At 59.4% G+C, this 20,291-nt stretch overlaps 1 protein-coding gene across 5 annotated transcripts in view; it reads left to right on the top strand.

Annotated features, from left to right (window-relative positions):
* The window catches only part of RFX2 (regulatory factor X2), a 91,409-nt gene extending 75,255 nt beyond the window's left edge, over nucleotides 1-16,154 (top strand). For all 5 annotated transcript variants that reach the window (XM_030292768.1, XM_030292785.1, XM_030292776.1 and 2 more), the window contains 12 exons: nucleotides 1,370-1,551; nucleotides 2,996-3,115; nucleotides 5,815-5,930; nucleotides 6,839-6,957; nucleotides 7,565-7,677; nucleotides 8,088-8,242; nucleotides 9,457-9,554; nucleotides 10,400-10,549; nucleotides 11,463-11,671; nucleotides 12,125-12,278; nucleotides 13,992-14,034; nucleotides 14,562-16,154. In XM_030292768.1, coding sequence (XP_030148628.1) covers nucleotides 1,370-1,551; nucleotides 2,996-3,115; nucleotides 5,815-5,930; nucleotides 6,839-6,957; nucleotides 7,565-7,677; nucleotides 8,088-8,242; nucleotides 9,457-9,554; nucleotides 10,400-10,549; nucleotides 11,463-11,671; nucleotides 12,125-12,278; nucleotides 13,992-14,034; nucleotides 14,562-14,674 — 1,572 coding nt within the window. In that variant the 3' untranslated portion in view covers nucleotides 14,675-16,154. The remainder of the gene's footprint in view (nucleotides 1-1,369; nucleotides 1,552-2,995; nucleotides 3,116-5,814; nucleotides 5,931-6,838; nucleotides 6,958-7,564; nucleotides 7,678-8,087; nucleotides 8,243-9,456; nucleotides 9,555-10,399; nucleotides 10,550-11,462; nucleotides 11,672-12,124; nucleotides 12,279-13,991; nucleotides 14,035-14,561) is intronic.
* Nucleotides 16,155-20,291: the final 4,137 nt, after the last annotated feature.

The following is a 20,291-nucleotide window of genomic DNA, read 5'->3' as shown; positions in this document are numbered from 1 at the left end:
GTGCTCAGGGCGGGGAGGAGGGTGCACCCTGGGGTCAGAGGGCACTGCCACGCTGGCGAACTACTCACTGACTTTGCAGCTAAGCCTTCGGCCCGTGGCACCAAGGGGAGAGGGGTCGGGGCGAGGGGGGACCAAGGAGGCGGCTCCGCTGGGACCTGACTTTCTGTGTGGCCGGCTCCCGCCCTTCTGACCCGAGGCTGAGCTCTGGGGGGGCAGCGACTCGCTGTGGATTCGCTCACCCTGCCCTTTGGCCTGGGCGCAAAACCTCGCACGTAAGCCTTTTCGGTATCGCGTCCCGTTTGCATTTGCAGTCTCTCAGTCGGGGACGCGAGGATATATCAGTCCGTCTGTCTGTCGTCCCGTGTCTTGTTTTGTTTTTGTTTTCTCAGAAAGAAAGAAAGAAAGCTTTACTAAGAGAAAATACACAACAAATTCCAGAGTGCCTGGTCTTCAGGCCACTCCATCCCCCCCCTTCCCCCCCCACCCCGGCAATAGGAACACAGACCATTCTGTCCGCACACATCCCCTACCTCGGGGAGGAAGTGTAGCCGCTGACATCTGGCCTGAGAGCCCTAAGGAAAGGGGCAGGGCAGGAGATGCCATGGGCCCCGCCCTTGGGGAGGGCCCTGGCTTGGAGCAGACTCGCGGCCAGTGAAGTCACTTCAGTGGCTGCAGTGAGGTACCTTCCGTGGGGGCTTCACAGCCCAATTAAGAAAAGGGGCAGGAGGAAGGAGTGTCTTGGGAAATCACCCCCTCCTTCTTGGCCTGTTCTAGTACAATCTGACCGCCCCAGGACGCGGAAGTCCTGGTTGGGGGCAAAGAAATAGCAGCCCAAGCAATAAGGCAAGAATTCAACTAGGACTTTTATATTCGGTGACCAGCGGATGAGACAGGTGGCCAAGCCCCAGCCACCTTCACCCTTAGATTAATGATTTGTCCCTCAAGGGCAAGGTGCCAAGAGGTGGACAAGCCATAAAGGCCGAGGTTGCCCTGTTTAACGCCGGGTGCAGTGCTGATGGGTCCGTCAAGCTCTTTTCAATCCTCTTTGTCCTGACATTCCTGAAAGTATAGGAGACACTTGGTGTCCAAATGACTATGAAGACCCAACCCAAAAGGTCTCAGTCACACGCAGGCTTTTAAAAATCAAATCAAGGAATCTGAAGACGAGGCTGGAAATTGAAGGAACAAATACAGGCGTGGAGAGAAGCTATTAATTCCTGCGCCCAGAATCTCTTGAACCCAAATCCGTGACTGGGGATGTGAATTTCTTCACCACATCAATGGGGAGAACGTATGTGATTCTCTTAATGAGTCCATGTTAGCATTTGGGGGGATCCTGACGAACGTGAGCGTGTCTTTCTTTATCCAGCTCCAGTGGCTGTTAGATAATTACGAAACCGCGGAAGGCGTGAGTCTCCCCAGAAGCTCCCTCTACAACCATTACCTCCGGCACTGCCAGGAGCACAAGCTGGACCCTGTGAATGCTGCCTCTTTCGGGAAGCTGATCCGCTCGGTTTTCATGGGGCTGCGGACACGGCGGCTGGGCACCAGGTGGGTGCACGCACGGGGGTGCCTGGGGGTCCCACGCCTGCCCATCCTCTGCATCCCCTGTACAGATATTGAGCTTTGGGAGAACGTGGGCTCCCTCCTGCCCGTGTGTCCTGACCTGCGTGCCCCTGGGTGAACTTGGATTTGTTCTGAATTGGCGGCACGGGACTGGCCGGCCCAAGGTGTTGGCAGTGGGCCATGTCTCTCCCGGTGACACGGGCTTTGCTCCAGCACTCTCTCGTTGCTTAACAGTTTCCACGATAACAGGCTTTCGCCCCTGGCTGACCCAGTAGAGTTGGATTTTTCATCTCTTGGTGCTTCTGCCATGCCTGGACCCATCCCCCAGGGCCTGCCCTTGGCCTGCAGCAGCCAGGGACCGTCATGCGCCATAAGCTTTTCCCAGGCACGAATCCAACACTCCCCCCCCTAGAAAACAAAAAGTGGGTGGCCCAGAGCACACAGAAGGCTGGTTCCTGCATGGCCGCTGTCTGTGAAGTCATTCATGGGGTCGGGGTCATGTGTACACCCTCCGAAGCTGGTGTCTGGCCAAGAGAAGGTCCTCGGCCACCCTCTGATCCATAACAGAACATCCTTACGCAACATCGCTGGACGGAGGAGGGTAGGAAGGGGGAGAAGGAGAGCGAGGCCCTGGTCTCTGGGGACACAGCCTCCACTGTCTTTGGGTCCTCTCCAGAAGGCTCGTGCCCGGCCTCCACCGTCAGAACGTCCCGGATGCTTGGCCTCGGGCCAGGACCGGGGCTTTTCTCCCCACTGCTTTCCCTCCCCTGCCACCAGCTAAGCTCTTACCTCTTCTAGAAAGGACCCGCGCTCCTCCCGCTTGTCCCCGTTGCCAGACACCTGTCTGTCCTTCGGTGCTTCTCTCCTACGGAGCCCCTCTGACCTGTTTTCTTAACCAAAATGTCTAAAGCCCTTGGGTCATCGTGCCTCCCATAATAAGCTATGACAGTGTTTCCCACAAAGGTGCCATTTTCCAAACCATGTTGTTAGATGATGTGGGGCGGGGATGGGGGTGATGATGACGGTGGTGGGGGTGATGATGACGGTGGTGGTGGTGATGATGGGGATGATGGGGGTGACGGTGATAATGAAGGCGGTGTCGATGATGTTGATAATGATGGTGTTGACGGTGGTGACGGTGAGGATGGTCGAGAGGCCATGCTGGGTCACACAACGCCGGACTGCGTTTCCCATTGCGAGACTTCTCAGAGCTACTATGATGCTTAAGTGCAAGAAGGCAATCTCCAAGAGAGGGGCGAGTATAGAATTTCCTAAACCCCTCGGATTGTGGAATAGCCTGTGAACATTTCCCATATGGTCCAGGGGACACTGAACCCCAGAACCCGAAACAAAGGGCCAAGACCCGGCACCTGTCTTATCGTTCAGGACATCTGCAAAGAGAGCTGACCCTGAGATGCTTGGTTTCTAGGGGCAACTCCAAGTATCATTACTATGGGATCCGTCTAAAGCCGGACTCGCCCCTGAACCGGCTGCAGGAGGACACCCAGTACATGGCCATGCGGCAGCAGCCCCTGCACCAAAAGCCCAGGTGAGTGACCTGGCCCAAAGCCAGCCCGCGGGCCGACTTCCCTGCCCGAGGTGGGGGTCAGGTCTGAGCTTCGCTTGGGAGAACATACAGAGAAGTGTTTCTCAAACGTTAAATATACAGGTGGGGGGGGCTCCCCAAACTATGATGGAAAAAATAAATTCACATTAGCCTCTGGTTCCAGTGTCCTGGGAGAGCCAAGGCACAGGAGGCTGGAGTCGCAACCTCGTCCAGCTAACAGAGCCTTCGGCCTTTCTCCTTCTAAAAAAAAAAAAAGATGGGCGTTATTTTTTAGAACAGTTTTAGGTTCACGGCAAACTTGGGCAGAAAGTACAATGCTCCCTGTCCTCCCGCGCACGCCCCCCCCCCCATCAACATGGCACCAGAGCTGTGCGTGGGCACCTTGTTACCACCTAAGTCCATGCTCCACGCTCGGGTTCTCTCTTGGGGCTCCATTCAAATGGGTTAGGACGGGGGCACCTGGGTGGCTCAGTCGGTTAAGCGTCCGACTTCGGCTCAGGTCACGATCTCCCGGTTTGTGAATTCAAGCCCCGCATCAGGCTCTGTGCGGACAGCTCGGAGCCTGGAGCCCGCTTCCGATTCTGTGTCTCCCTCTCTCTCTGCTCCTTCCCCGCTTGCGCTCTGTCTCTCTCAAAAATAAAACATTAAAAAAACAAACAAACAAAAACAAATGGGTTTGGACGCAAGCGTACCCAGCATCACAGGGTAGTTTCACAGCCCTCGCAATCCCCTGTGCCCCACCTCCTCACCCCTCCCTCCCCTCAACCTCTGGCAGCCACCGAGGTTGCCATAGTTTGGCCTTTTCCAGAAGATCACAGAGCTGAAATCACAGATCTTTAATTTTCAACAATAGGGGGAAAAGAGAATGTTGAAAAGAACCCAAGAAACCTGGAGAAAGAAGCTTATATACTTAAATGGCTGCCTCTTCCTGACATTTTGATCCAATGGCTAGAAAGGCCCGGTCATTTTCTGGAATGTTCTCTACCCATCACATACCTGCTCATCTTTTAAGGCAGGGGTCAGCACACTTTGCTGTGAAGGGCCGGGGAGCATCTCTCTTAGGCTCTGCAGGCCAGACACCCTGCTGACTGTTCAGCTCTGCCGTCGTAGAATGAAAGCCACCACATGATCCCTAGACAAGCGGGCATCATGGCTGTGTGCCAGTAAAACTTTATTCACAGGCACCTCTTTCTGCCCACAGGTCCTGGGCTCTAATAAAATCACCTTGTTTACACCCCCCCCCCCAAAAAAAAACTTTATTCACAAAACAAGGAGCACAATTGGCTCTCCACAGCTGTGATCTGCAGACCCCTGGTTCAGGGCCCCACTCGAGTGTCACCTCCCTGGCAGCCTCGCAGTCACCTCTCCTTCCCTGCTTCCCTCTGCCCCTGGCTCCTCTCCGCAGAACCCAGACTGCTCCGGGGCAGGGACCGTGCCCCACTCACCTCCGCGTGGCATCATCATACCTTGGCCAAGCCGTATGTGGCTAAAAGCCGATTTTAGCCGCTCTAAGGCCATCCCAGTGACTCCAAACCATATGTTCAATCGTGGGAGCCGGAGGCCACGGAAGAGAATCTCTAGAACGTTCTCCGGGAGCCAACAGGTGGAAGAGTGGACCCAGCAGTCCTTCCTGTACCTGTCTGGGCACAGTGTGGCCTCTGTAGCTTCTTCTTGTTGTTTGGTCCGGGCCCTGCAGACACCTGTGACTCATGATGCCAGGCGGCGTGTTATCTTAGGACCAGCCCTGCACCTCGTGCCGTTGACTCTTGGAACCGCCACGCATCCAGGAGGCATTTCTCCGTCCTCACGGGAAGCCCGCCCCCACTCTCCACAAGGAGAGGAGCCCTCCGCTGGAGCTGGACACCCCCCACCCCGGTTCTTGCCGCCACACGCTGTCACCGCCCCCACAGCGTCCTGCTGGGCTCAAGGGACACGGGGCCCCGGGGAGCGCAGTTCGCTGCCGGGACGGGCTGGTCATGCGTTCTGGCTCGAGGCGAAATGAAAGTCCCGGAATTTCCTTTGAGACTATGTAATAGTCAGATACTTGTGACTCTGTAGAAAGAAATTCACTTATCTTCTAAGAGAGAAGTATTAGGGGGGAAACACACACACACACACACACACACACACACACACACACACACAATCTGAGGACTCATCAGCAGATGAATGGATAAGCAGATGTGCCCTCCAGACCCTGGAATGTCATTCAGCACTAAAAAAGGACATCCTGACGCCTGCTACAACGTGGATGGACCATGAGGACATTATGTTCAGTGAAATAGCCAGACACAAAAGGACAGATACTGGAGGGTTCCACACACAGGGGGTCCCTAGAGGAGTCCCATCCACAGAGACAGAGGGTAGATGGTGGGAGCCAAGGGGGGGGCGGGGGGGGCGGAGTCAGTGCTTCATGGGGACAGAGTCTCAGTTTGGGGAGATGGGAAGTTCTGGAGACAGTGGGGGCGGCTGCACGACAGCGTGACTGTGCCTGAGGCCGCTGAGCTGTGTGCTTGGAGACGGTGAAGGTGATACGTTTTACGCTGTGTGTATTTTAGCAGGAGGCTTTTAAAATTACACAGACACACACCCCAAACTGAATCCTGCTCAGCTCTCTGCTCCCCGGGCCCCCGCGGGCAGTACTGCTGGGGCCTCACGGTGGCACTGTGTCCCCCGTCCAGGTACCGGCCGGCCCAGAAGACAGACAGCCTTGGGGACAGTGGCTCGCACAGCAGCTTGCACAGCACACCGGAGCAGGCCATGGCCGCCCAGAGCCAGCACCACCAGCAGTTCATCAGTGAGCCCCCCCCCCCGCCTCCCCCCCCCCCCACCAGGCACAGGGCCTTCTGGAAGAGCTCCGGCTTCCTTGAGTTGCTCACGGGGTTCACCTACAGGGGGCTTTAGGCTGCTTTCTTGTATAATACCTTGTAAATTACATAAAGGTGTTCTATGGTGTCCCCAAGATTTCAGAATAATCAGCAGATGCCCCCCAAATTAACGTGCAAGGTGACCGTCGGGAAAATAAATACGTAACGTGAAATGCCCATCAGAAGGAAGGCCAGATTATTTTAAAACCTGTTGGCTCAGGACTTGGCCGCCCTCCTCAGTTCTCCCCCTTGCTGCCCCAGAGCCTTTAGAATGCTCGGGACTCCCTGAAACTGTCTCTCCCCTCTGGGGGCCCTGCCACCAGGCTGCCTGGCCCTCCCCTGGAAGACCCCCTTCCCCACTGGCGCCACCCCTGCCCCGGGGGAGCGTCTAACTCCCAGACTACACTGTGCGACAGGCCCGGGGCGGGGGGCTTGCTGAGGTCACTGACCATAGGCTCACACGCTGAAGACAGCAGTGGCCTTCGACTATCTTTAGTGTATTTTTGGAGCCCAGGCAGGACCCTTCTGGGAAGTCACCAGGGACAGCCACGGCTGGCCCCCTCCCCGGATTCGCTGCCCTGGGTGCACGCTGGGGTGATGGGAGCGCTCGCTGAGTGCCGGGCCCTGGGCTGGGCGCCCACCTGTGTCAGCGTATTCTCTGTCGCCGGGAGAGGACAGTCCTGTCCCATTCTGTCCCTGAGAAAACCAAAGCTTAAAAGTTGTGAGACCCGGGGCTGTGGAGCCGTCACTGGCACGTCGGCTGGCACTGGCAGGCCTCCTAGCGACTCCTGCGTGCGGACCTCCTGCAGCTCCGTGAACCCCCGCTTTCCTCCCCCAGATGTCTCCCACGTCTTCCCGGAGTTCCCTGCGCCTGACCTGGGCAGCGTCCTGCCGCAGGACAGCATCACGCTGCACGACATCAAGGCCCTGCAGCTGGTCTACCGGCGGCACTGCGAGGTGACCGTCCCCGTCCCCCCCCCCCCCCACCGGAGACAGACGGCCTGGGCCGCGGGGGGGGCCCCTAGAATGTGGGCGGAGAGCAGGGCGTGCCTCCCCCAGGTGAGGCGCTCAGCCTCTCATGTCACCAGGTGTCTCTGGGTGACCCGGAGGAGACAGGAGTGCCCCCCACCCCGCCTGCTTTGGCTGAGAAGTAGATAGGGTTTCCACTCTCTCTTTTTTTTCTTTTTAATATTCATTATGAGAGAGAGAACAAAAAAAAAACCCCAAAAGATCGAGCAGGGGATGGGCAGAGGGAGAGAGAATCCCAAGCAGGCTCCATGCTGTCAGCGCAGAGCCCGATGCAGAGCTTGATCCCCTGAACCGTGAGATCACGGCCTGAGCTGAAATGAAGAGTCGGACAGTGAAGCAACTGAGCCGCCCGGGGGCCCCAGAATCTCCAGTCCCTGAACCGTGGCCCATCCGTTCACTCTGTCCCTTCTTGGGGTCTCTCTCTGCACTTCAGGGGACCCCACTGCGGCTCCTATCACGCCCGCCCGCCCCGACAACGGTGCCAGGCGTGCTTTCCAATGCACAGCTGTGTCTGACCGGCCGTGTTTATTCGCAGGCAACCTTGGATGTCGTGGTGCACCTGCAGTTTCACTACATGGAGAAGCTGTGGCTTTCCTTCTGGAACTCCAAAGCGCCCTCGGGTGACGGCCCCGCCCCTCTCCCTGCCAGGTAACTCACCGCCCCTGCCCCTGCCCCCGCCGAGACTGGCCGCTCATTTCCCAGGACCCCAGGCTTAACCTGCAGGCTGCGCCCCCCCCCCCACACACACACACACACTGTGACCCAGAGACCAACGTGTCACCTTTCCGGGAACTGGTGCTCAGGGCCCCCTTCTGGGTGTGTATGCTTTTCACACCCTGACCGTGGCCTGTGGCTGGTGTTGCCCCTCCGTCAGTTCAGCAGGAGGGACCGTAGGGGACCCCAAGAGTCCCAAATAGAGGACGTGTCATTGCCTGGCCACAGGCAGGGGAGGGGCGGCGCGGGCCCGCCGGGGACTCGGACGCGGGGCTCGGTGCGGTCCTGTGGCCCTCCTGCCACCCCACAGGCCGCGGCTCACCCCATCTCCCCCTTCCCCACAGCGACGGAGAGCCCGAAGGTGCCGTCCTCCCGAAGGACAAGCTGGTGTCTCTGTGCAAGTGTGAGCCCATCCTCAAGTGGATGAGGAACTGCGACCACATCCTGTATCAGGCCCTGGTGGAGATCCTCATCCCCGACGTGCTGCGGCCGGTGCCCAGTAAGCTGCTCGCAGGCGGCCGCTCTCCCCCGTTGGCCCCCTGTGCTTTCCCTGCCCCCAGAACGAGGCCCAGGAGAGGGCCAGCTCGTGGCTCCGTGAGGCCCGCCACCCTCGGGCCACCGCCTGTCTGGGGCTTTGGAGGGTGCGTGTGAGGCTGAGGTGTGCTCAGTGCTGTGGGGGGGGGGCAGGGGGGGGCGCCCAGGTGACACTGCAGCTGGGAGGAGATCCCCAGAGGGTGGGGCTGAGGTCACAGGACAGACCCACCCCAGTCTGCAGGTTTGCTAAAACCCCAGGGGGCCCCTGCCCGGATGCCTCCAGGATGCAGGTCGGGGGTCCCTACAGGCTCTCCCTCTGGGCCTCCTGAGGGCAGAAGGAGGAGGAAGCTGGGCCCTGAGGCCTCGCTCTTAATGAGCGACTGCAGGGGGCGCCAGGGGTTGCTCCGGGGCGGGCGGGGACCTATCGATGTCTGTGCCTCTCGCCTCTGGGCCCAGCCGAAGCTTTGCTCTTTCTCTGTGGGCCGGTCTGCTTCCTTCGTGCCAGAAAATGGGAAACGGCAAAACCATCACGTTTCTCCTCTGGGCTCAGCCTGCCCGAAAACTGCTGGTTGTAGCGTGCAGTTAGAGCCTCCGTATGAAGGTTTGGGTTGGGGTAGATTTCCTTTTACGTTTTTGTAGGGTTTTCTGTTAACAGCCTTAGTGGTTTTGTATTGCCAGCCATCTCTCAATGCACTCGGAAGCCAGTAGAATATACGCACGTGGGTGTGTCTGAGGGCTTCCCCTCAGCACTGTGTGGACCGTTCCGTCATCGGGGCTGTCCTGGGCACTACGGGGGGCGGGGCCTGGCCCCCACCCACTCGGTGCCCGGAGCTCCCCCAGGTGCACCGACCACAGAGGTCTGCACACATCCCCCGGTGTCCCCTGGGGGCAGAGTCGCCCTCAGTGAGAGCCACTGGCCAGACAGGCAGGTGAACAGAGCTGAAGGCCCTGGGCGGCCCTCATCCTTACCCAGCGCCCCCCCTGCACTGCGCGCCCGGCCCTCTGCCTGGCCCCTCGTCCGTCCTCGTCCTCGTGAGCCCGCCGCCTCTTTTCCTGCACCGCTTGCTCTTCCGGGTTCTCTGCGCGCGCGTGCGTGCGTGTGTGTGTGTGTGTCTTGCACTGATGCTGTTCCTGATGGGCGAGACTGCCTTTCTCACGGTGTCTCGCTTTATCTCCCAGGCACCTTGACGCAGGCCATCCGTAATTTTGCCAAGAGCTTGGAAGGCTGGTTGACGAATGCCATGAGAGACTTCCCACAGCAGGCCATCCAGACCAAGGTAGCCGCTCCGCTGCGAAGGGAGCAGCTGGGAGGGGCCCCTGTCCTCTGCCCCGGGGAAAGCAGGCGGCTCCTGTGCCTCCTGGACCCCTAGTCCTCCCAGGAAGCCCCGAGGCTGCTGGCGAGGCGGGCCGGCACTGGCAGGGAGGGGCACGACCGAAGGTGTCATTTGCTCTGAGGCACTTGGGTCGATTCAGAACAGGTAGAATGATTCCATGTCCGTCATAGGGGGGAGGGTTTAATCTCCCTGCTGCCAGCCTCACTGCGACGGTCTTGGCCACGAATCAGAACCTGAAATGAGCCCACTTGGCCTCCATGCACAGAGGACAGTGACTGCCGGATGCTCTCACAAGCGTCTCTTAGAGACCTGCAGACCGGCGAGGCCAGGTTCCCAGCATCTGGCCTCCCTGACCACCTTCGGGAACTCTCTGTTAGACCAGTGACTCTCAGACTTAGGGTGCCTACGAGTAGCCGAGGTAGCGGTTACGGTCACAGATTCCCAGGCCCCACCCCACACAGCCTGATCCCGTGGCACCCAGGAATCTGCATTTCCCCTGGCCACTCCTGAGAGCCAGAGGCTTCTGGGGGGATAAGCACACCGTCCTGAATGCTACCTCCCCGATACCGATACCGTGGCATCTGCTGGAGATGCCAAGGTGCCTTGGGGAGGTTTGTGTCCTTCATTTATTCTCACTCTTCAGGTCCTTGAGACTGTCCGAAGCTGGGGGGGCGGGGAGGGGCTCTTCCCTGCTCCCTCCCCCTGCGCTGTCCCTGAGCCCAGCACCCGCCCAGGAGAACAGAGAACAGCCGCTGGGGCTCACTGTCTGCGGGTCTCCCTCGCCACAGGTGGGCGTGGTCAGTGCCTTCGCACAGACTCTTCGCAGATACACGTCTCTCAACCACCTCGCTCAGGCAGCCCGGGCCGTGCTCCAGAACACTTCCCAGATCAACCAGATGCTCAGTGACCTCAACCGCGTGGACTTTGCCAACGTGCAGGTGACTCTCCCGTGCGATCCCCCGCGTGGCCTGGGTTGGGGCACGGAGACCGGGCCGCAGATCGGCGACGCCGCGCGTGGACCCCCCCCCCCACCCCCCACCCCGCCGGCCTAGCCTTCCAGCCTCGAGAAAGATGCACAAAACCACAAGATTCAACCCACAGCAAAACCGGCATGCGTGAGAACAGGTTCAGGGTGGAGGCCCCCCCTGCAGCCCACCCAAGTCCCCCCCCCCAACCATGATCCTGCAGGCCCCCCAGCGTCCGGGCGCCTGGACCCACACCTCCGTTCACACTCCTTAAGAATCTACTTTCCAGGGGCGCCTGGGTGGCGCAGTCGGTTAAGCGTCCGACTTCAGCCAGGTCACGATCTCGCGGTCCGTGAGTTCGAGCCCCGCGTCAGGCTCTGGGCTGATGGCTCGGAGCCTGGAGCCTGTTTCCGATTCTGTGTCTCCCTCTCTCTCTGCCCCTCCCCCGTTCATGCTCTGTCTCTCTCTGTCCCAAAAATAAATAAACGTTGAAAAAAAAAATTTAAAAAAAAAAAAAAAAAAAAAGAATCTACTTTCCATTGCCATTTTCGTGGCTGTCTCCTCCGGGCTCAGGCTGTGCGCGTGTGGCTCCTGCCGCGAGGACGCTCACACCGAGTTCGTCCAGTAAATACACGAGACACACATTTGGGAAAGTGACCACTTGAAAGTAAAACGCCACAAAGACCCGGTGTGTCCTCTGAGCCTCCGACCCGCGAAGCGCGGATTCGAGCGCTCAGAAGCCCGGGGGGTTCCCTCTCTGGGTGTTGTCTGTCCATCCGCGTCCGCCCCTGGGCTCGGCGGCAGCAGGGAAAGGCCCGGAGCTGGCCGGGGGGGGGGGGGGGGGGGGGGGGGGGGGGCTGTCCTGACCGCCGCCCCCGCCCCGCAGGAGCAGGCCTCGTGGGTGTGCCAGTGCGAGGAGAGCGTGGTGCAGCGGCTGGAGCAGGACTTCAAGCTGACCCTGCAGCAGCAGAGCTCCCTGGACCAGTGGGCCACCTGGCTGGACAACGTGGTCACCCAGGTCCTGAAGCAGCACGCCGGCAGCCCCAGCTTCCCCAAGGCCGCCCGGCAGTTCCTTCTGAAGTGGTCCTTTTACAGGTGAGTCCGGCTTGACTTCCGCCAGAACTCGGGCCGGCGGGGCTGGGGGCCCCAGGGCCGGAGCTGCCTGCTCGGCGGCGGGGACCGGGGACGGCGAGTTGATAGAGTTGACAGCTTCCGAGGGGAGCCAGCGGCCTGTGACCCTCCTTTCGGGACCCGTGCCCCTCCCCCTCCGCCCCGTCCCCGTGATTGGTGGTTGACGGGAGGCCTGGGGGAGAAGGGGGCGGGCGCAACGTCAGCAGCTCGTGTGGGGGGGGGGGGGGGGGGCCCCGCCAGGGACCCAGAACGCGAGCTCGCCCGGTCACCTGCGGGGGGCTCGGGCACTCGGGGCCGGTCTGGGCGGCTGGCAGGCCCCTCGCGGGTCCACGGGGCCCCCAGGAGGCCTGGCTCGACGGCCTGGCCGCACTCCCTGCTCCCCGGAAGGTTCCCAGCCCCCGTCCGCCCATCCCCCAGCTCCATGGTGATCCGCGACCTGACGCTGCGCAGCGCGGCCAGCTTTGGCTCCTTCCACCTGATCCGCCTGCTCTATGACGAGTACATGTTCTACCTGGTGGAGCACCGCGTGGCAGAGGCGACTGGAGAGACACCGATCGCCGTGATGGGAGAGGTGAGGGCCCCCTCCCCCCGGCCTCGGGGACCGCGGGGCGCAGGGGCAGGTGTGGGCGCCGCGGACGCCCCAACAGAACAGCCTGCAGGAGGCCCGCAGGTGGGAAAGAGCGCCCGGGCTGGACCCGACAGAGCTGGGTTCAGACCTGGCTCCAGAGTCCCCGCCTCCGAATCACGACCTTGAACATCCACCCCACCACCCCCCCCCCCCGTGGCGTTTACTGTAAACGACATTTACAATTTACCATTCTAGCCATTTTTTTTTTTAATTTTTTTTTCAACATTTATTTATTTTTGGGACAGAGAGAGACAGAGCATGAACGGGGGAGGGGCAGAGAGAGAGGGAGACACAGAATCGGAAACAGGCTCCAGGCTCCGAGCCATCAGCCCAGAGCCCGACGCGGGGCTCGAACTCACGGACCTCGAGATCGTGACCTGGCTGAAGTCGGACGCCCAACCGACTGCGCCACCCAGGCGCCCCTCTAGCCATTTTTTAAGTTTATTTATTTATTTTGAGAGAGAGAGCACGTGCGAACAGGGGAGGGGCAGAGAGAGAGGGGGAGAGAGAGAATCTCAAGCAGGCTTTGCGCCACGAGCGCAAAGCACGACGTGGGGCTTGAACCCACGAACTGTGAGATCATGACATGAGCCGTGCAGGTGCCCCTGACATCCCAGCCATTTTTAAGCGAACGCTTCAGTGGCATTTAGTACATTAAGACTTGTGCAGGGGCGCCTGGGTGGCTCAGTCGGTTAAGCGTCCGACTTCGGCTCAGGTCACGATCTCGCGGTCCGTGAGTTCGAGCCCCGTGTCGGGCTCTGGGCTGATGGCTCAGAGCCTGGAGCCTGTTTCCGATTCTGTGTCTCCCTCTCTCTCTGCCCCTCCCCCGTTCATGCTCTGTCTCTCTCTGTCTCAAAAATAAATAAAAAATATTTAAAAAATTAAAAAAAAAAAAGACTTGTGCAAACAGCACTCCTATGTGATTCCAGAAAGCTCCATCACCCCAAAGGCAAACCCCGTCCTTGGCAGCAGTCTCTCTCCCCCCGTCCCTCTCCCCAGACGCTGGCAGCCACCGCCCCGCTTTCTGCCGGGATTTGCCCGTTGTGGACACTTGACTCGCACAGACTCACACGTGACGTGGCCTTTTGTGTCGGGCATCTGTCACTCGACATAATCTTTCCATGTCATAGCGGGTGTCCTTGCCTCACTGCTTCTGTGGCCAAACAGCATCCACCGCGTGGCTGTTCAACACTGTGCGTCACCTGTCCCCGCACCGACGAACATACGGCTCGTTTACACTTTTGGGCTGCTGTGAACCCTGGGGGCACCTTCTGGTTGGAATCCCTGTTTTTGCCTCATTCGGGCACACTCCTGGGAGTGGAATGGTGTGTCACATGGGGTTGTTCTGAGGAACATATGAGGTGATGCTTACAGAGCTCTTAACACATAGTAAGCCTGTTACCACTCAGAGGCCACAGTCCCTGTCCCCTTGGTGGCCTGAGCAGTCAGCACCCCCTCAGCTCTCCAGCGGCTGCCAGGCAAGGCCCAGAAGGTGCCAGAGGGGACACACCCAGCCTCAGTGCCTCCTCTCGCGTGGGGACCGCTACCATTTCTAAGCGAAGGCCTGTTTGAACTGTGGATAGGGGACGGTGGCTGACATTCACCGGGACCAGGCCCCTCTGCGAGGCCCCTGACCCCCGGGCTTCTCTCTTTCAGTTCAATGATCTCGCCTCCCTGTCGCTGACACTGCTCGATAAAGGTGGGTGTGTCCCTGGCTTTTCTGTGTGGCTCTCCCGGGGGTTCCTCCTCCCACTCCTGTGCTAGTGGAAATCGAGGCAGCTCCCGGGGTGGGCTGGGGACCTTTAGGAGCTGCCTCCAGACAGGCCAGGATGGGCCAGGGCTCCAAGGAGAAGCCCTGCACCTGCCCCTCGGGTGGGCGCCTCGGGGCGATGTCTAATTCCTCTCCCCAAGCACCTCCACCCCGGGCCCAGGAGCAGGGCCACAGCCCCAGGCCTCCGGCATCCACTTCTCCCCACCCCAGCCCATTCCCTGCCCCACGGGGCGGGGGCACCAGTGCCAAGGGGGACCCTGCCAGAAATGTGACCGGGCAATTGGACCCTGGTCAAGGGAGGTCTCCGGTCACAAGGCCTCCTGGGGCACTGCGGTGGGGTGGGGGGGCGGAGACCCTGGCCTGGCCATGCCTGTGCACCTCTCAGAACGTGCTTCTCTCTCCCTCCCTGCCGCACCCCCTGCCCGCACCCCTCATCCCCAATGCTAACCCTGCAGATGACCTCGGCGAGGACCGCAGCGGCGAGGCTGACCCGGACGCCCACAGCCTGGGTGAGCCGCTGGTGAAGCGGGAACGTGGTGACCCAAACCACTCCCTGCAGGGCATCTAGCTGGACGGTGCCTTCCCTGGGCTCCGGACCGGGCCCCTCGAGCTCCGCCGCAGCAGTCCCTCTTAGGTGACGTGACCTGACTCGCGAGGCACTGGCGCACCCTCACAGGACACGCTATTCCTCAAGAAAACCATTGGTAAACACGGCAGAAGGTCACATCGGGCTCCCGAGCGCCCAAGCTGCTCTCCTGGTGCCTCCTGGGTCATCTTCTTCCGAACGTTCTCGCTCTCTCCTCTGCTGGGCTGTGAACTTCGGTCTGAGATTACGCACCCCCACCTAAGGGCCAGACGGGTCGGCGCCCCCACACTGGGCTCCTTCGCTGTTCCGCTGGTCCCAGTTTCCACCCTTGTGTCTTAAAACTCAGATCCCAGGAGGGACGGGATGTTCTGCAGCTGTTGGGCAGCGCTGGGCTGACCGGTGCCCACGGGGCCCCCTGGCCTGGTGCCCTGTGGTGGGAAGGGACCATCTCAGCACCGTGCCCGAGGCCTCCCGCCCTGCCCGCTGTGCCGAGGTGCAGAGGCCGGCCCGCCGGAGCCCCACGCGCAGACGCCAAAGGTCTCCGGAAGCCGCTGCCGATTGCCGAGTCCCTGGACCACGCACAGCCCACAGCCCACGTGCCTCAAAGAACATGTCACGGAAGTGGCCTGCTCATGCCAAGATACAGTGGTGTCTTTAAGAATCAAAACCATAAGTTTCATCAGCAACTAGAAGGATTTGGGTTCTGTCCGAGTTCGTGGCCAACATCAGGCCAAACTGCTGGGTCTGGAATGAGTTTTTCCGAGGGGGCTGGGTGGTCGGTGTTTCAGTGGCACTTTGAGAGGGCAGCCATCGGGCCACGTCTGCCTGGCTCCCACTCCACAGAATCTTCTGGAACGCCTGCCTTTGAACCAGCAATCCTGGAGCACTTTGACCCCCGGCAAGTCCCATCTTGAACTGCTCAAAGTTGAAACTCTTCTTTGAGTTAAATGAATCCCGAGGACTGGCACAGCCTCGAACTTCGAACACTCCGGGTCTGCATCCGTCATAACACGTTGCACTTGGTTAGTTCCGTGCGAGAGTTCTGCCCCCAAACCAGCTGCAAAGAAGAAAGACAAACCTCCGGTCTAAGAAGCGACATCTTATGAAATGCAATAGTTTCTCCTTTTGGAAATATGTTTATATCAATAGTTTTGTGCTCAACGCGTTATTAGAACGTTTCTTATGAACATGTATATTGCAGTATATTCAGTCCCCGATGTTTTTTCTCATTCACACAGAAGGTACCGATGTAAACTCACGTGGCCTTTAAAAACCTTCCTTCCTCAGCCCACTCCAGGTGTGCGGAGAGGCGTGGAGGGAAGGACGAGAAAGACAGGCGCTTACTTTAGAAGCCAGAAGTCCATGATAATCACAATGTCTGCCTGCTTTTACAGATGGAACCAGACAGAAAGAATGTCTTTAAAATATATATCTCCTCTCCTGGGAGACATTTAAGCTCACAGTTGACGGACTGGGATGGCCTGCCTTTTCTTCCACATGCGCTAAGCAGTACAAACGGGGTTTCTGCCTCACGCTCCCGCCTTTGCAGGTTCCACGAGGGACGGTAGAAACGACGGTAAAGACACGAGCCTTCCAAGCCCGTTCTTGTTTCGCGCTGCAGTGAACACACTGAACACACTGAGTGTACCCACTCCAGGGACCACGATCCACACCCCAGCCCCTCCTACACACACACACACACACACACACACACACACACGCGGTGGTCCTGAAGGATGCGGCCCTCCCTCCAGGCCAGTCCCCTGCCTTAGACTGCCAGCCCGGCCAGGCTCACCCCAGGCGAGGCTCAGAGGAGAAGCAGAGGCCTCTGGCACCTTCTTCTTGGCTCTCTGGGGAGTGTTCCAGAAGGAGCAGGTTCCCTGAGCTTCATTTAGCAGGGCCAGCCCTGGGCCAAAGGTAGCAAGAAAAGAATTCTCAGCCCAGGATGATGCAGACTATTTGTAGGCAGATGAGACTCGTTCACATCCTGCTCCAGCCACTGACGAGACCGCCAGTTGTCCTCAGGGCTTGTCGGGTAGAGCGGTGGGGGCCGAACTTGGGGATCCCCTAAAAATCACTGCAGGAACTTACTCTAAGGTGGCCGATTCTTGGGCCCCAGCCACAGCGGAGCTGCCTGGGGCGGGGCGGGGGGGTGCTGTGGGGGGCCGGAAAGCAGCACTGTTCGGACCGCCCCTCTCGGGGGGCGCTGACGCAGGGGGTGGTAGGACTTGGAACAATCCTTGCGGAGGAGACCAACAGGCTCCGAAGCCGGGATGGGAAGACGTTCCAGAAACACGGACTTGGCTCCCGGCCGGCCCCTAAAGTTGCCCCTCCGTGCCACGCCAGTGCCCCACGTGCCCCGGAGATGCTCAGCCCTGGCCCCAGCCCAGGCCCCTCTGTCCCTCTGCCCTGAAGCCCCTAGGTGACACTGAAATCGTCTACTACGTCCCGGGGCTGGGACCTCCACGGCCTGCAGGTGGCTTGGTGCCCTGCTGTCACCATCTTGAAATTCTCAATGATTTTTTGAACAAAGGGCCCACGCTTTCATTTTGCACTGGGCCCTGATGCAGATTTTGTGGCCAGCCTCGGGAAACTCCCAGGACGCAACCACACAGCCTCTGCTTCGGCTGGGCAGCCGGGGCCCGTCTCTGTCGCGACTCCCTGCCAGGCTCCGGGAACCCAGCAGAGCCCAGACTCACCCCATCTCGTGGTTCACGGTCTCAGGCCCTCTCCAGCCTGAGACCCCCGAGCAGTGCCAGCCCCGGCACCGAGCAGGAGCCAACCCCACCCCCCACCGCCCTGCCTCCCCGTCTAGACCCAGGCCCAGTGCCCGGGTGGCAGGGTCCCTGGAGGAGGAGAGCCAGGCCCGGCTCTTGGGCCTGAGTGGCTGGTGACAGAGCGAGCACAGGTAATGCCCCCATGACAGCTGCCTCGGGAGCCCAAGCGGAGACGAGCAGGGGAGACCGCTGAAGGTCCACAGGCTGTCGAGTCCCTGTGGAGGCCCACCGGCTAGGAAGCCAGGCACGGGGGGTGAACAAGGGGAACCTCATCTTACCAAGAGCCTCTGGGGGTTCTGAGTAATCACGCCAGATGCTTCTGCCCGAGCTCCACTTTTTGACAGTAGGTGTTACCCACATTGTACACACCCGGGGAAATTTGAAGCTGCTGGCTGGAATGCAGGCATGATGGCTGGAGCATCCACAGACATTTGAGACCTCGAGGTGGACATCATATAATGAGGATGGCAAAGTGATGAGACAAAGGATCCTGGATCCCTGATGATCACGGCGCTGCATTATAATCCCGATGACCCCCAATCAGAGTTCGATAAGCCGGGGCGGGGGGGGGGGGGGGGGGGATGCAGGGCAACCCACAGATGTTCGTGCCTCTGGGAATTCTCTAGAAGCAAGAACTCCAAAACAAGACGTGAGGTACACCCCACACAGACCTACACATGCCCCCCAGCTGTGGGCATGCTAAGAAGGGAGAGATCCCTGGCTGACGGTGTCACCCCTCCCCCACTCTTCCTCCCACAGCTCTGGCTGGTGCCCACCCGCTCCTGGGTCCTCCAGAACCTTCCACACTGTGCCCTTGCACGCGCTGCGGACTTGCTCCCCAGCGCCGCCCTCCCCCCCCCCCCCCCCCCCCCCCCCCCCCCCCACCGCTCAGAGGTTTGCGGGTGCTTCTCCCTCCACACAGCAAAGCAGGAGCTCAGCATCTGGCCTCGCGGACCTCCTCCTCATGTCCGTACAGCACTGCCCCACCGTCCATCCCACTGTCCAGACCAGAAACCCAGGGCCACCTCCCACTCCCCAAAATGCCCACAACGCAGCCACTCTCTCCTTCCTCCTTGCCACTCCCCAACTCCTCCTGGCCGGGGAAGGCAGCACGACAGGGAAAATAGGACTAGACTGCGCACGTGTGAGCGCCAACTCCACGCTGGCTGTCCCTGGCTGTGCCCTCATCTCAATGACAACTGACCCTTGGACAAGGTGGGGGTTAGGGGCGCCAACCCTCCTTGCAGCCAGAAATCCACGCAGAGCTTCTGACCCCTCGAAATCTTAATAGCCTACTGTTGACCGGAGGCCTTACCAATAAACAGTCAACACGCGTTTTGTGTGTTGTATCATATACCGTGTCCGTAAAGCAAGCTGGAGAAAAGAAAATGTAGTTAAGGTGATCATGAGGAAGAGACACTCCGTCTACAGAACTGTCCTGCATTTACTGATGTAAAGCTGCATCTAAGTGGACCCGTGCAGCCCAAACCCACGTCGTTCAAGGGCCAACTGTACTTACATTAGTTGCCCCCCCCCCACCTCACGGCGTTTAAATAAGTGGACACTGAGAAAGAAAGTGCCGGAGTAAACGTTCAACAATTGTTTCTCAGCCTTGGCACCGTGCACACTTGGGACCAGAGCTTTCTCACTGGTGGGGCGTCCTGGGCTCTGCGGCATGTGGCACAGCACCCCTGGCCTCTCCCGCTCCGTGCCAGGGCCACCTTCCCTCCCCGAGTTGTGACAACCACGGACGTCTCCAGACATCGCCCGGTGTCCCCTGAGGGTAGGATCGACCCCCCCCCCCAGCTGAGGGCCACTGGGTGACAGCATGATCTTTATGGCCCGTTCTTGCATCTTTTAAACGTTTACGGCCACGTCACTGATCACTTGTCTTGCCCGCCCTCTGCCTCACACACACCCTTACCCACTCGATGCTCTGATTTCTTGCTCCTGGAGCTGAGCCCACGGCCTCATTTGGGGCTCTGAGCTTCACCGCACCTCCCATCTAACCTCCATGCCTCCACACACACGCATCTGCCTCGGACGTATTTGACACCTCCTCCAGGAAGTCTTCCTGGAAGCTCTCCCGCTAGATTAGGATCCTGTATACCCCACATTTCCCATTAACACTGGGGAGTAGCTCTTGTCTGCCTCGTTCAATACTGCATTTTCCAAATCTAGCATAGGCTATACACATGCTCAGCAAACATTTAGCGAGTGAGTGAGTGAAGGAGGCTTCTGGGAGAAGGTGCTATTCATGGTAACCATGGGAAGGGAGGGGGAAGGAGGAGGGAAAACACGTGGAAGAACACTGAGGAGTGACCAAAGGAAAGAAAATGCAGGCACACCTTGTGCTCTGCGAGTGTTCCGCAAGACGAGCAAACGTTTCTAACACAGTTTAACTTGATAAACGAGCGATGTCCTGCAATAACGAGTAGTACGTGATGCCGAACGTCACGTGATCACGACTGAGCCAGTGAGTCCTCTCTCTCTCTATCTCTGTGGGATTGTGGGTGATCGTCTCCCACACTCGGATGCTCGGTGTGAGGCCGTGGCGTTGGGCAGAAATCAGTGGTTTTTCAGAACGTTGGAAGGTGCCCGCAAGTGGCCCTCATGTGTTTTTTGTCCCTTCAGAGCACGCGTGGACAGTCCTTTGCTCTTCCAGACAAGAGTGAGCTTAGGGATGCTTCGCTTCCTTCTAGGCCAGGCTGCCCGCAGATAGAGACCCTTTCCTCTGCTGCCTTATTGCCAGCTACATTCAACACAGTCTGTGACAAGAGTTTAATACTGTACTGGAGCCCACATCCATTAGCGGCAGTGAA

The sequence above is a fragment of the Lynx canadensis genome, chromosome A2 (assembly GCF_007474595.2).
Source record: "Lynx canadensis isolate LIC74 chromosome A2, mLynCan4.pri.v2, whole genome shotgun sequence".
Taxonomy (NCBI): domain Eukaryota; kingdom Metazoa; phylum Chordata; class Mammalia; order Carnivora; family Felidae; genus Lynx; species Lynx canadensis.
Note: the sequence above shows the minus strand (reverse complement) of the source record. Positions and strands in the feature narration are given on the sequence as shown.